The 16,529-nt window shown below is 36.3% G+C and overlaps 1 protein-coding gene across 1 annotated transcript in view; it reads right to left on the bottom strand.

The window, feature by feature from the left end:
- The window catches only part of LOC5572428 (CD109 antigen), a 29,348-nt gene extending 13,776 nt beyond the window's left edge, over positions 1-15,572 (bottom strand). The window contains exon 1 of the mRNA XM_021846731.1: positions 15,279-15,572. Within this exon, the coding sequence (XP_021702423.1) occupies positions 15,279-15,409 (131 nt within the window). The 5' untranslated portion in view covers positions 15,410-15,572. The remainder of the gene's footprint in view (positions 1-15,278) is intronic.
- Positions 15,573-16,529: the final 957 nt, after the last annotated feature.

Below are 16,529 nucleotides of genomic sequence, written 5' to 3'. Positions count from 1 at the left end.
GTTCATTATCTATAATATTTTCTATATTAAACACGACAACATTTCAAAAATTATTGCAAAATCCTGATTCAAGGGATAGCGAAAGAGGTCCAGCAAAACTTGAAAATTGAGGAATCTCCATACAACAAGGATTAGGGCGTAAGAATAAGAAGGATGAGGAGGAAAATAAGAAATACATTCTTCTTCAGCTCTCGTGTTCTCGATATTCTCAAATATGACTCATTTCATGATGTACAGTACATATTTATTCTACATTTATTGACATTTTGACCACAGAAAAACAATATAGTTATAACGATTTCTCGCCGAATCATACTTATTAAGTCTTTATTAAGACTGCATTCAAATTCCGTTACGAACCTTTACGAATGAACAACCTAAAGGATCCTCACAGCCTCCATACATTAATACTGTGCATGTTTGTGGTGAAAATGTGATTTTTCTTGTTAAAACTGCAAATTTCAATTCAGATATGTAAACTATTTAGTCTAAGAAAATTATTCCGATTTTGTCACCTGAAAATTGCCAATTGCGTTGATAAAAACAGAACATACCTGTATTTGAAAATCTCTATCCACATTTCACGTGAACACTCAATGAACAATATAAAAACGGTTATATATAGACGGTGGGGGGGCTTCCCTAGCCGAGAGTCCGGTGCTACAAGGCAAAGCCGTGCGGTCGGTCCAGGATCTTTTCGTAATGGGAATTTCCTTGACTTCCCCGGGCGTAGAGTATCATACAGTATCATGCCGCACGAGAAGCTGAGAAACAGGCTTTGTCCCAGCAAGGACGTAGTGCCAATAAGAAGAAGAAGAAGCTCTGAGATGATTTTCCTTCTAACTCATAGTATTCTTTATAACATTTTTTTTCGGAAATACCTCTTATGATTTCTCCTTTGATTTCTTCATTATATGTTTGCCCGAAATGAATCTTCGAATTATCGATATGGATCCAAACCTATTTCAATGGATTCAATAAAGTGAAACCTTAACGATTCGATAGGATTACATAGCGTGCATATCAAGCCTTATCAAAACTATTTATTATTTAATCGCATGTTACCAGAGCCTCATATTGAGAGTTCTGTTTGATCTTTCGACCTTGACACTTGCTTTTGCCGGGGCGAGCGACGAGGGCAGGATCAAACATGTCGCGCGTTGGTCTAGTAAGTGAAAAAGTGGCGTGATCGGTGAGTTCGGTTGGAGTAACTGAAAAAGTGCCGCGATCGGTCAGTTCTGTTTGATCCTTCGACCTTGACGCTTGCTCCTGGACAGTTTTTTTTTTTATTCTTTTTGGGTCGCGCGCTTATTTTTTTTTCCTGAGTGCTTTTTTATAGCCGAGCAAACGAGTGAAGCCGAAAGTGGATTGTGGCTGCTCAGTCAAGGATAACGGATCAATTGGTGAGCTCGTTTCTTGCTACTATTTCTAATCTATAAAATATGTATGACTGCACATTCAATCGTTACAATGGTGGGATGTAAATATGATTTTTCAACAAACTATGGATGGTTCGTCACTGTGAGTGTCGACCAAGGGGTGGGACAGCCTGCTGATCTTGAGTTAGATCACGAGTTGCTTTTTGAGTAACTCTGAGTAACTCGATTTGCTCGACTGCGTGTAAGCATAGCAACCATAAGCGCAGGGTTGTTTGTCTGGTACTGAAATTGTTTCGCGTTGTGTCGTATGCAGTCGTCAATCCTTGTCAAAGGTCTTTTGCTGAATTTCTTCCAGCATTGTTCAAAAACAACTGAACTAGTACTAGAACATGTATTTGGGCTAGTGTTGGTAGAGCTCACGAATCTTCAACTTTAATTATTTTAATTAAGATTCTCCCAAACAGAAGTTGGTCTCTGCTATGATTCTGTTCAATTGTCGTGATGATTTCGACATTGAACCACTTTCCTAGAATTGTAACGTTTATCTTAGAGTATCAATAGAAATAAATGCCATGCAGCAGATTAGTTTATATAATTTAAAAAATTGGGACAAATATACAAGTCATTTTAGAACTAATGATCTCGTATCTTTCGAAGCTTTTAACAATACGATAGAACGGGATAGCGCTTTATTCGAAACAATAATCGATATGAGCAGCGTTTATCAAATTACAGAAAATAAAACATCTCTACCCGACATTTGTTGAAACCAGATACAACGTCGAAGCATATTTGATAATGGGAATGTTTTACGTACATTGATTACTTAGATTTGCTAATTTCTGTGCAAATGTGAGTAACTCATAGCTACTCGATGCGCATAGCCTGCTCAGAGCAATGCTGTCTTCCCCCTTGGTGTCGACACAAACTCTGATTCATGATTTATTTATGTTTAACTTTTTTTTTCAGAACACCTCTTATATACCTTTATTTTTGTAATTAAAAAAACTTTGAATGGTTCGACACTACAAGTGTAGACTTGCGAAAGGTTCACTTTATTCAACAAACTTTGGATGGTTCGCCACTGTAAGTGTCGGCAAAGAATAAGAGTGTTCTATGATGTCCCAACCAATCGAGTTTTTTGTTTCTTTTCAAATGAGTAAAATATAATAACACATGCTTTCGTCCTGACAGCTGTAGGAATGTTACATTTAGGTATTTGTTCAACAAACTTTGAATGGTTCGTCACCTCAAGTGTCGGCATAATTTTCCTCTACATAGAAATTGTTCATATCAAATGAAAATATTATATTTACGTATAAGCATGTATATATCTCACAAATCATTGTTTATCATGGTCTAATCGCTTATCAAAGTGAATCCTATGACCCAACGATCCTCCCCATTAACAAACATCCCTCCCAGTAACCTTTGTGGAGATGCAGAGGCAAACACGGTCTCCAAAAAGCAAAGGTTACACACTAACATTCCTTCCCCCAATCCCACCTGACTGCAAGGACGTGGCCGGCGCCGTTATTGACCCTGTATAAATAGAGGCACTGAATTATGCACACTGAAGAAGATTATGGCCAATCCCAGCCCGAAGTTGATTCTTTGTGCATTTTCACTGACTTCGGTCAATCACGGAATAGCAACCATTGATATGTGTAGTCAGTCTAAGCTAAGCTAAGCTAAGCTGTTACCAGAGCCTCATATTGATTCATGGCTTGTTTCATAGAAAATCACGAATTTTGAGCCCATATTAGTCTATGGTATTACATATATGATGTTCAGAATAATTTGAGCCGTCACACGATATGTGTGAATAAGATTACAAATGTGTCCCTCTGAGGGCCTGCCGAAACCGATTCCGGGGTATCCGGATGTGGCCGGATGAATAATTTACTAATAGAAAGCACACTATGAATAATTTTCTTACCGCTAATCTGGAAAAATCTACACGAACCATCACTCCCGGAACGAATACACCCCTTTTGAATCCAGAATAACTCCGGAACCAACTTACCTATCCCAATTCTTATAATAAATCTTGAGGAGTATACGGTTTGATTGAGACCAAAAGCTCGAAAATCTATAACGGGCCTAGTTATATTTTTTTAAAGTTAATTTTTAATGAAAAGTCAGAATTTGGCGGTATGAGAGTTAACTCTAACATATTTTTTTTACTAAGGACTGTTAATTTTAAAAAGAGGACATCTTATGCATGCTGTATCTTTTTAATTTATCAATGAAACCGCAATCGGTTTTCTGAACATCGTTCGACTAATATAATGGAAAAGCCTCGAAAATAATAAAACTTCAGGAAGAAGGGGTGATGTTGGTTCGAAAATTCGTCAAAATTGTCTGACGTAATTAATGAAGAGGCCATAAATACTCCGGTTTCTGACAGATACACTACCGATAGCTAAAAACAACATCAATATTTGGCGTCCCTGTGCCTTCTTCTTCGAGTTCAATGTTTTCACCCCTAATTTACCTAATTACTTACAAAACTCTTTGAAAACCTTATGTATTTGTTTTTCTATTTTTATTACCGACATTTTTAACCCTGGCCTAGTTCATCTCAAGGCCAACAGCTTTATTTCCCTTCCAAATGAAGTCACCACTATAACTTTTTAAGTCATAAGTGACTATCTCCGGGATGGGATTCAATCCCAGGTCCTCGGCGTGTGTTCTAACCGCCACACCAGGTCCGCCCCACATCAATTCGGTTCAGAGATGTTTTTTCGTTTTAAAACTATGTATACATGCATGTAAAATAGTAATTAGAAGACATTACGTTATTTGTAAGAAAAACAGAACAAACCTGTTTCTAATGACGAGATATCGATGATGTAATGCTTTGTTTTTTATATGTTTTTATTGCAAGTTTGAACAAATCTAGAGAGCATAACTGCAATCAATTTTCTGTAAGTCACACTAACATTATAATTTTATGCAAGTAAAATCACAAAACATTCTTAAATTTCTCTTGGCTCAGATTCCTTATTTTACCAAATCCAATGAAACAGCCGTTTGTTCGGCGACCTTTACTTACATCTATGTCAATCTACTGGATAAAAACTGATTGTATTTCAAGCATGAACTCATGTATTTTTCAGTAAATATGTATTTATTTCTCAGTCGTACATTTATATTTTAAGATCGGCTGGATTCATATTTCGATTTGGGACAAGATTTTCTTTCTAAGATTTCTAGCTCAATTCAAATCAAAGCTTATAAATGCCATAGTGTTCAAGTAAGAGACTTTCACTACAAATATTATAAGAATCGATTGAGATTTGGAAAAATAATGTTTTTTTGTTGTTTTTTGACGTGAAAATTATAATTAATGGTCAAACTTTCATTGCGTGGAAATAAATAGGGATTAAATCTTCTTTGATTTTTTTATGTAGAGGCGTTTTTAGGTGTCATAAATGAAATCAATTTTTGACCCATAGTGTGGCAAAAGTTCGAATCAGCGGGGCAAAAGTTCGACCCATATAAGCTCGCAGATAGATTTACAAATTACCCCAAATTCACATATTATCTTCAAGTTTGGCGAAATTTGCCAGATGGTGTGAAAAAAGTCACCATCATTTCACATTTTCACTTAGTTTCACGAAAACGTTTTTTTTTTGGGCTTTGAGCAATTTATTGATGTAAAATTAGTTCGTATTTATCTGTAAACTTAAGTTTATGGCTGGTAAAAAGTATTTCTGTCGTAAAAGGATTGGTACTTTGTGTTTCGACTAGCGAACTTTTGCACCACCGGTGGGGCAAAAGTTCGTTTTAGACAAATCAGCGCAATTATAGCAAATATGTTGAAGGTTCACTGTATGGTATTTATTTCTTTTCAACTGCTATTGTTTTCATGAAAAATATGATTATACCAATATGGTCGAACTACTGCCCTGATTGGATATTAATAAATCCATGAGCAAAATACCTTCCATCCTGCTTCTTTCAAACAACTGTTATCGTACGAATTTGCTGACGACAGCTTTATTTGAATACAAAAAAAACTTCAATCCTTCAACATGGTGGTAGCCAAGCAGCAATGGGATTAAAAGTTTTTAACTCTAACAAAAAAGGTATTATTGAATCCTATGTTCAAATTTAGAGTTTAGAGAAATGAATCGTTTGCTACAGAAATGCTGAGTAACAATAATCCATGTTTTCAAACCAGCCAGCGTTTTTTTTTTGTTTTTCAAAGGTTTGGTTTTTTTTTCTTCTTTATTAACGAGATTTTTAGCCCTGGGCCAAAAAAAGTTTTTCTGAGATATTTGACTTTCAATTCTTATCGTGTACTAGTTGATCGCGGACTATTAATTTAAATTTTTTATCGCTTACATGCGATTAACAGTGTCCAATAAGTAACCCGAGATGAAACATACAAGTAAATCATCATAAATTATCGATGTAATTGGATTTTATTTAAACATATGGTGCACTCAGTTCACTCTAGCTGAACAAAAATAAAAAAATATGGTTCTTGGTTCGGCATGGTTGGATGTGTTTCGTAGTTTTCAACAACACGAGTAAAATTGAAGTCAAATGATGTTTATCATCACTATGCATTTTGGAATCCATGACACAAATGCTTATGTACTATGATTGGGAAGAATTCGTTGTTATTCAAAGGCCTGGAAATGTTGTTACGTTGTGTATCTATGTGGACAATTAATGCAACGGCTCTCTTACGCTTTCCATAATATATCTTTGAATAAGCGAGTTATCCATTTTCATAAAACTTATTAATATGTATTGATTCAAGGTCCTCACGCGTTCGTTCATACATAGATTCAAAATGGTGATGATCGTAGAAAACCATGAATTTGCTCTGCCAAAACGCACCAAGTTGCTCCCATTTGATGCACTTTTGCTGAACAAGTTCACAGTTCAAAGCGTGAAGTCTACACCAGAAATGGCCATCATTTCTACTGTACATTAACCTGCCGATGTTAAAATAATCACAGAATCTAAAAGTTGATTGGTTTCCGTTATAATCGAATAGAACAACAGAAAAAAAATTCATCGGGATTCGAACTTGTGCCTTCTGAGTGGTAATCTAGTTCGCTAACGCTATGTTATCCTCACTTCTTGTATGAGGGATGATAAACTTGGAACAAGTCAAACGCACTCTGTCTGACGGGGTTTGATGGCAATAACGCTATTTTCTGAACAACTAAAGCGCACCAAGTCCACCTCAGTTGTTCATACAGTATCACATGAAATTAAATCCTTATTTCATTACGGCTCCTGTGTGAATCAATTAATACATTATACAACAAGCAAATGTAAGTATTTATTTCATGTCAATGTCTTTACATCATGTCAAAATGTGATTTTCAGATAAACAGTACTTGGTGCGGTGTGGCTGGATAAAATTTCAAAGAAACTAGATAAACGGTGCCGAAGCAATATTTAATTAAAATTATTCAATTGCTGCCCAGTGATATTGTTGGCCTCTGTTTCTATGAGTTGCTTGAAATGGATAAATTGTAAGGATATAGAGGAAAATTGAAAAAATCTTGCTTTATATTAGAAAAACGAATTCCCTCTAATGGCGTGCGTTGGTTTATGGTTCACTCTAGCTGAACAAAATTACAGTTTTACATGTCCTTCCAGAGAAAAATTGTGATCTAAGATTACAATGGACTATTCAAATGACTCGATATTTTTATGGTAGAAAGGTTATGGTTATACACACTTAGAAAATATCACCGACTCCGGTAATTTTTTTTACCGAAATATAAACCGCTGAGCGCTCGGTAATGCTTCCGGTAAAGTTAAGGATTACCGAACAATCTGTAATTGCAATCGACTCGCAGCTGTCAAAAAATTACAATATGCTCGTGAATTATTACCGAACGTATTGTAAAATAAACTACCGAACGCATTGTTCGTAACAGCAGGCAGTCGGAATAGAAAAGGATGATCAAAACAAAGCAAAACCATATTGATAGCAAATGTTCATCGATTTATTTCGCGTTTTTGTTTTGGAACCGTTTGAAGATGAACTGCTTATCTTTTTCATGGAGATGGAAGTTGATACCACCAGTGGCATCACCAACAACTCGAACGCGCGCTTCAAATCTTGGGCTACAATCCTGGCTCATTTGCAGCTGTTGACCCCTTTTACCACCATCACCACCGATTCCGTCATGGGTGTTTATCCTCGTTTATGTGACGATTCTATCCGGAAACGTAATTGGGCAGTTGGATACTACAACGAAAATATTTTATTCAATTTTTAAAAATAGGTTTTTTTAATAAAATCCCCGAGGTTGTACTTACGGAAAAGTAGTTCCAGACGCTCATCCTGCTGTCGTAGTCTCATTTTTTTTTCTCAAAAAACAGTGTTTATGGCCACAATCACAGAAATTAAAGGTTTTGAATTCGATACTATCGTGTTGACTAGCATATAATATGGCGGCCACAAAAATATCAAATTACAATTGGTTCGGTAAAGCACTAAGAACTGAAATACGGTAAAAAATTACAGTCTACGGCGAATCTAAACGATTTACAGTTTTTTTCGGTAAATAAAACGACGATTTCGGTAAAAGAGGACGAATATTGTTTTGATTTTTTATATATTCAAGGGTGTTCGGTAAATCTCGTTTGTAATACCGAAGCTTCAGTTAAATATTTATTTACAGTTCGTTTCCGGTAAAAAAAATTACCGAACAACGAGAAAAAAACTAAGTGTGTATGAGTCCTCTGGTGTAAAAAACTCAATTTAGGAAAAAATGGCACTTGGTGCGGTTTAGCAGAACCCCGACCAGTTCATCTCGGGACCAACGGCTTTACTTCCCTTCCGAAGGAAGTCGTCACTTTTTTTTGTGACTATCTAGGGGATGGGATTCGATCCCAGGTCCTCGGCGTGAGAGGCGTGTGTTCTAACCACTACACCAGGTCTGTCCCCGGTTTGGGTTTTGGTTTGAATTGTCGGCATCAAGAGGTTTGAATTTCACATTGAACCTTAATTGAACTGATACATTTAAATCTTAACTTGTTTTATAACTTTGCAAAATTCTAGTTCAAGCATTGTTAAGTCATCTAAATCCTTTCAGACTTTAATTTCTCATGAGAAGGGGCCGTGGCCCCTCTCAAGTCTGATGGCTATTTACGCCCATAGTCAACAATGTTTTCTCTCCTTTGCCAGAACAAACGTAGAACGAAGAACGTATTTCGTCATCTCCTACATTGTTTACATTGCCCTTCCTTTCTACACGACTGGAGAAATCATGTGGCTTTTCTCCATTTTTTGTGGTAAAGGTGTGAATAGCGCCGAGTGGTCGGAAATCGACACCTAAAATGTAGGTTATTATAAAATTGTACCCACGAATTTTCACCCTGATTACGCCTCTGGTATAATAAATATTATTAGGGGAATTCGGACCCTGTTCTAATTCTAACCATCAATCATTTCTCAATTCTGGCGTTACTGTAAAGATCGTGTGTACCGTTTTTCTACCCACCGTCTGGCTAGGATCTAACACAATACGTTTGACGCCTTTCAGTTAATTCGTTTGATTTTTATATTAGTTTGTTGTTTTGAAGTGCTCTAGTGTGCTATCGGTTAGCATTTTTTCCAAGCTTCTGTAATTGACAATAATTCTCCAATCATTCTGTGTTATTTTCTAATCGAATCCCCTAAGCCTAAGCTTTCATCTGACCATATGGTTTTGATATGCTTATGCAGTGTTTGTGCTCAACTAGTTCGAACATCTCAAAATGTGTGTTGGTCCAATCCGGACCTTCAGATATGGTTCAATACGGACCTCTTGATTCTCAACGAGTAGTCAGTCTATTTCATAAGCTCCACCTCGTGAAAGTCTTCTGAAATTGCCAGAAAATCACAGAAGTTGTAATATTGATGGATGCTGGCTTTTGTTTCTGTTGCGGTCAAGTAAAGTCTCAATAATTCAATCAATAAAGAATCAATAGACCAGTTATTTGAAAAGCATCTCCATTAATACCACAGCCTATTTTGGAAACAGTTTTCCAAGTTTTATTTAGCAATTCGATAAAAAAAACCCTTTACGAGTGCTGAGAACAATACAATCAACTTTCCCTTACCCGATAAAATGTTTTCTGATCATTAATTTGAATTTTGGCTTTATTTTATAATCACTTCAATATAGCGCACTTTGACCTTAAAATGTATGTCGATACTTCTCCAACTTGATGTCCCAAGACTCGATGCTTTATTTTTCACTTTCCCGAACAAGTTCACCTTTTTAAACCGATATTTTCGTGCCATAATTCAATATGTTGAAATTTCACTATATTTTAAGCAAAAATGGCTTTTTTCAATGTATTTCGTCAAAATAACAAAAAGCTCCAAAATTTAAAAAATATATTTCCTTTATCTCGATATCTCCCACACACGATGGTCAGTTTAAAATCAACTTAGAGAAAGTTCGCTGTACTCAATTTTGAGCCAGTTTCAGATTTAACCCATGTTTTTTTTTAACGAAATTCACATTGTACTTGAGCAAGTTCTGACTCGAACTGAATTAAATTTTTTCACGAATTTGTTTATTTTTTATGCTTGCGCTTATAGAAGAAGTTCAACAAGCTTTGATACCAAACAAATCTTATCTTTATTTAAGAGATTTCCAGTCCTAGGCTGGTTCATCTCAAGTATAATAAATATACATTTTTAATATAGGTAATTATTCACTCTGTCTGTAACTACTAAAATCAGCATTAAAGTTACAGTTTTAATAGAATAAAAAAAATTTACGATTATATTCGATCTGCAAAAGTTTATACATTTAAGAGCCCTTCCTGGCTACACCACTGGCCAATCACGCTAAAGGCTTTGGATATTTCCATATTTTGACGTATAGAATCCAACAAAAATAGTCCGGTTGAAATCCCCGGGGGCGTTATCGTCACCCTCCCTTGTAAGCTAATCTTACTGGTCTCGAATAAGAGAGTCATCATTACTCCTGAGGTATAAAATAGATTGAAACACGTTAAATTTGAATTGCACTTGAATGTCATTTCCTTGTAATTAGATTACATATTTTAGCGAAACATTTCAACCAAACAGCATACAAAAACAGAGTGTTCGGAATAGGAGTCTGTTCGGAATTTGAGATAAAACGTTATACAGTTAAACCTCCATGGGTCGATGTTCCATAACTCGATATCGACTCATGGAACCATACTAAAAACAAAATTTCATTATTACTATGATGGTCCCTTGAAACAGCCTTCCAAAGGATTGCTGTTCCATGACTCGATATTTCCATGAGTCGATGGTCCCTTCAATATCGACTCATGGAGGTTTCACTGTATTAAGTTATTTTTGAGGCAACAATTTTCTTGTTATCAAACAATCATTTTTCACCGATTTTTTAAAGAAAACTATTTTAAATTTAAAAGTATGATATGAGTAGAATTTTAAGGTTTGAAGTAAGTTCTGACGAAAATTCTTATAAAGTATTAGTATGAAAAACATCCTATGCCTTCAAATCAAAGGATGCCCACGTCACATTTGAAGAAAAATAGGAAAAAAAAAAAACAAATGCTCTATTCTCTGAACACCTCTCAACGCCCTTCCCCTTTCATCAAATTTCGCAAAACTGTTAATGAAATCGATGTTATTTTCAATATAATATTTCCATAGAATGTCATTCTGGGATAACCGATAGAAATATTTGGAGAAAAACGTAGATCGATAAATATGCGTACATAATTTTAAAAGCATGAGGCTTTCTATTAAAACGACCAAGAACAATAAAATGTATACTTAAGAATGCGGTTGAAACTCATGATTCAGCTCTCGTTCATACAAATATAGTTAATTTAGCAATCTAAACAAATTTTGAACACGCTTTTTACTTTTCTTTTTTTGCTGAGAGTAAAAGGATGGTGTACCAGCAAATTTGACCATAAATGGATTAAACACTGTAGTGACCTAGTTTCAGAGAATAGTAGAATATAATTGAGTTTTTTTAAAGAGCTACCCTTAGTAGAATGGTGAAGAATACCAACATAGGATTTTCGTTAAGCAAAAAATAATGTTTAACAACTTTTCTTAGGAGTTTTTTGAAAAACTATTTTGTTCTTCAACCAAAAGCATTTTATACGATCTTTTATTTTCATAACCTTGTAGAATAATAGTTGAACGATGCACAGAAAACAGACCACGATTTCATCTATCTTCTATCTTCCATATAAATAAAAATGGATAATATAATTCTATATAAATAACGGATAATGAAAATTCTTCCGTGTTTATGTTCCTGAAGTGTTCCGACGTGTTTGTGTATATAAAAAGCAAAGGATATTGAACGGGAAAGTCAGGAAAAAGGGAGTGGACGAAGTGCTATTTTGCACGAAACGTGCCATGGCGTTTTTCAACAGCCTACTTGATGGCAAGACAAAGTTTACCGGGACCGCTAGTCAATCAATAAAAAAGATATAACATAAAAAGAGCGTCCACTTTATAAAGTGAACAGTTCTTACTCAGGTAAAATTATACGCATTGAAATCATTTAAAATATAAAATAGTGATAGAATTTTATTCAAAATACTTTTATTTTCCAAACTAAGGACTGTTCATTTTATGAAGTGGACACCTTGTGCATGCTGCATCTTTCTTATTAATCAATGAAATTTCAATCGGTTTTTTGCACATCGTTCGACTAGTATTGTACAATGTTGTGATAATAAAAATTCTCCAAAATAATTAAATTTCACACGAATATGGAACAACGATTAGATCGGTCGATTTTTTGAGGTTATCAAAATCAATGATTGTAAGAAATTGGCTGGAAAATTCGATAATTTATATTTTCTATTTTCAAAAAAGGCTTGTTCTTCGAAAGCATCATCAATCAGCAGCCTGATGGAAAAAATCAAGTTATTTTTGGAGCAACAATTTTACAGATATAATAAAATCAATTTTCCCGTATATTTTTGAAGAATTTTTTTTTAAATTTGATGGGAATTGATATGAGTTTATACTAATATAGTTTCTTTAGTAATCCAAACTAGTTTTGAACACGCTTTTTACTTTTCTTTTTTGCTGGGAGTGAAAGGATGGTGTATCAGCAAATTTGGCCATAAATGGGTAAATCACTAAAGTTACCTAATATCATAGAATGGTGGAATATAATTGATATTTTTAAAGCTTTACCTTTAGTAGAATAGAAAAGGATACAAACATACAATTTGTTCATAAAAATAAGGATTTTTGTTTTGCGAAAAATAATGTTAAACTTTGACGGACAGATTTTTTTAAGAGTTTAAGCATAAGCATAAGCATAAGCATAGATAGCATAGATGACCGTACAATTCGTAGTTGCTACTCCGTGATTGACCAGAACAATCGAAGTTGCACAGGGAATTAATGAATGGGGCTTGGGATTAGCTTACCATTCTTCAATGTGCACAAATCGAGAGCTCAAATTTAAAAGTCAATAACGGCGCCGGCCACGTCCTTACGGTCATCGGGGAAGGGAAGGAATGTTAGTGTGACTACCGTTGTTACTAGAGACCGAGATCACCTCTGCATCTCCACGGTTGTCATGGAGAGGATATTGGGTTAGTGGGATAAGGTAAAGATCTGGGAGTCACCAATGTTTGGTGATGCGAGCCATGATATAATCACGCCTAACCGGATTCGCGAAATAATTCGATAATCGCATTAAACGCCGAACAAGTGTTCGTCACTCGCCCACGCAAGAGCAAGCGACGCGATCAATAGATCAAACACTACTAGCGATCCGCGGCGCTTTTTCATTTCTCTGAGCGAACGACGCGCGACAAGTTTGATCCTGCCCTCATCGCCCGCCCCCGCAGGAGCAAGCGTCAAGGTCGAAGGATCAAACACTACTTACGAACCGATCACTTTTTCACCGCTTCACTACCGACGCGCGACATGCTTGATCCTGCCCTCATCACCCGCCCCAGCAGGAGCAAGTGTCAAGGTCGAAGGATCAAACACTACTCTATTCAAAAGATGTTTTTATTAATGACGAAAACCGAAAATTACATGTACACATTCCAAACAATATGAAACAGGAACAATGCCAACACTTGCAGTGACGAACCATACATAGCTTGCCCGAAAATTACATACGAGTACTACTGTGCATTTTGTCTCGATATGGTACAAGTTTCAAAAAACACGTCAACACTCACAATGTCGAACAATTCAAAAGATAATTTTTAATAACGTATAAAAGAGACAAATATATGTATATTGAAATTGTAAAAGAAAAAAACATAATGCCGACACTTCCAGTGACGAACCATACAAAGTTTGTTTTAAAATTACTTAAAAGTTACGCTTTCAAGAAAATATGTGTTATCACAAGAATGAAACGAACTCACCAGTTGGTAATCCATCCTCGACTGAACACAAAACTGATACTGACAGCAAAACTTCTTGGCGTCCCGAAAACAAACCGTCTTGCTTGTGCCTTCCAAATACCTACCCAGCAAGACGCTCCAAAACAGAAAAAAAAATCTTAGGAGCCGAAAACACGCGCGAAACCGTGAGCCAAATCTATCGGACGCCGCAAAACCGAACTGTCCTGCTTGGGCTTCACGAAGCACTACCCAGCAGGACGCTTGGAAACAGGAAAAAAAAATCTCCGGCGACGAAAACATGCGCGAAACCGTGAGCCAAATTTATCGGACGACGCAAAACTGAATTGTCCTGCTTGGGCTTTACGAAGCACTACCCAGCAAGACGCTTGAAAACAGGAAAAAAAAAAATCTCCGGCGACGAAAACATGCGCGAAACCGTGAGCCAAATTTATCGGACGACGCAAAACCGAACTGTCCTGCTTGGGCTTCACGAAGCACTACCCAGCAAGACGCTTGAAAACAGGAAAAAAAAAATCTCCGGCGACGAAAACATGCGCGAAACCGTGAGCCAAATTTATCGGACGACGCAAAACCGAACTGTCCTGCTTGGGCTTCACGAAGCACTACCCAGCAAGACGCTTGAAAACAGGAAAAAAAAAAAAAATCTCCGGCGACGAAAACATGCGCGAAACCGTGAGCCAAATTTATCGGACGACGCAAAACCGAACTGTCCTGCTTGGGCTTCACGAAGCACTCGGACAGATTTTTTTAAGAGTTTTTGGAAAAACTATTTAGCTCTTCAACCAAAAGCATTTTCAAAGATTTTATATTTTCATAGCATTTTAGAATAATAGGTCAACGATACACAGAAAACCGATTACGATTTTATCAATAAATAAAAAAGATATAGCATAAACAAAGTGTCCACTTTATAAAATGAACAGTCTTTAAAACATGCATTTGGAGGGATAGAGTTTGCAAATTTTGCAAACCTGAGCAGATTGTTGTAAGATGAGCCATGAAACGCAGTTACCCCGCTAAACGGGGCAAGTGAAAGACATTCACTTTCATTCTTCAATCCAAATCAGTGAACCAATCGTTGAAGTAAGACGAATGATTAAATATAGATTCTTAATTGATGCGCATAAAGAATCAAACCATAAAATACGTAACACTTCAACAAAAAACATAGATTCAACAATCGCACTTAATATTCACTAAAAATACTTCATAAAAAGCGTTAAGATGTATAAAACAGACCATGATCTCTGCATTTTTCAACGATGTCCGGTACTGGGGGACTTCTCCCTGTACTTTCTTCAATGAACTTTATGCATACTTCAAGCCTTGATGGGACAAACCAGTGAACATCCAGACAACCATCTGATACCAAATTGGACAAGAAATTCCCATGTCTCTTCAACCTTCCTTCAGCATCGCAGAGCGATTCTTCAGTTTATTCAACACTATCGCTTGCACGTCGGGGATTTTCGCAATGCAGGGAATCCCCTACGGAAAGCCGCTACAGATGAGCCATCTATAAACACTTTGACTGACCCTTGACTCTGGACACGCTCGATCAGCATCCCGCAGCAAATCAGTAGCGGCAAGATCCACATGTTGGCCTGTATGGACCATCTTCTTCTTCTTCTCGCCGGAACGGTACGCGATCGCTTCTCCATCCCCATTACAGTTCTTCCCTTGGTCCAAATAATTTCACGAACTCGCGCGCTTACTCACTCTCACTAATTAGGAATTTACTTCTCAGAATAAAACTCCGCTAAGACGATTACACCGGCACTTTGCTTGTGCGTCCGCTCACGACGAAGATCGCAACTCAACTATCGGACTGAATTTGCATTGGAGGGGAATTTATTTTCCATCCTTATCAGGCACAAATGGTTGTGTGAATTTTCTGATTGATTTCACAAACTTTCATGGAACTTCACCAGTCAGTGCACATGAACAATATTTCTTTTTAAAATACAACAGGAAGAACATAAACATCAATTCGCACCCTGAAAAGGATTGCACTGGAAGGGCTGAAATCTATGAAAATTGAGGGTCTCAGGTTACAGTACCTGTACACATAGCTACCAGGGAAGTTATGAATCTCTTGTTTAATTGAATCTTTTGAAAGTTCTATAAGGAATTAAAAATCTAAATCATCCTATCAGATCCTACAAATGCAATATATAGCTAATAATTGTTCGGCATTAAGTCAGAGTCGAGTAATTGCAAAACTTCAAGATTATTTTGTAAGAAGATGCGAAATTATCTTTGCACCATTTGACTATGACCAGATTTGGTCAATATTGTTAATTACGAGAGAAATTCAACAAACGGCTCACTGTGATATAGTGAGTGGTCTAAATACACCACTTTAACGTTATAATTAAATCTTTAACTAGATTATTTAGATCTTCGGGCATCCCTCTCCATTCCCACAGCATGATAATATATGCAGATTCCCCTTAAAATTCATCAAAACATTAAGAACTGCACCAACTATTTTCAACCGACTACATTAAACTGTTAACTCTACCAAAACATAGTCAACATTACTACACAAGAAAATATATTCGGTTTATTTAACCAGAGTTGCAGTATGTACACACTTAGTTTTCATTTCGTTGTTCGGTAAATATTTTTACCGAAAATGCACTGTAAATAAATAAATAACTGAGGTTTCAGTATTGCTATCGATATTTACCGAAAAAATCATAAACATATTGATCCTGAAAATACCTGAAGGACGTAGACACAAAAGTCAATTTGGACAAATTGAGATGTAAGATTGTGAAAAAT

The sequence above is a fragment of the Aedes aegypti genome, chromosome 2 (genome assembly GCF_002204515.2).
Source record: "Aedes aegypti strain LVP_AGWG chromosome 2, AaegL5.0 Primary Assembly, whole genome shotgun sequence".
In the NCBI taxonomy this organism is placed as follows: Eukaryota; Metazoa; Arthropoda; class Insecta; order Diptera; family Culicidae; genus Aedes; species Aedes aegypti.
Note: the sequence above shows the minus strand (reverse complement) of the source record. Positions and strands in the feature narration are given on the sequence as shown.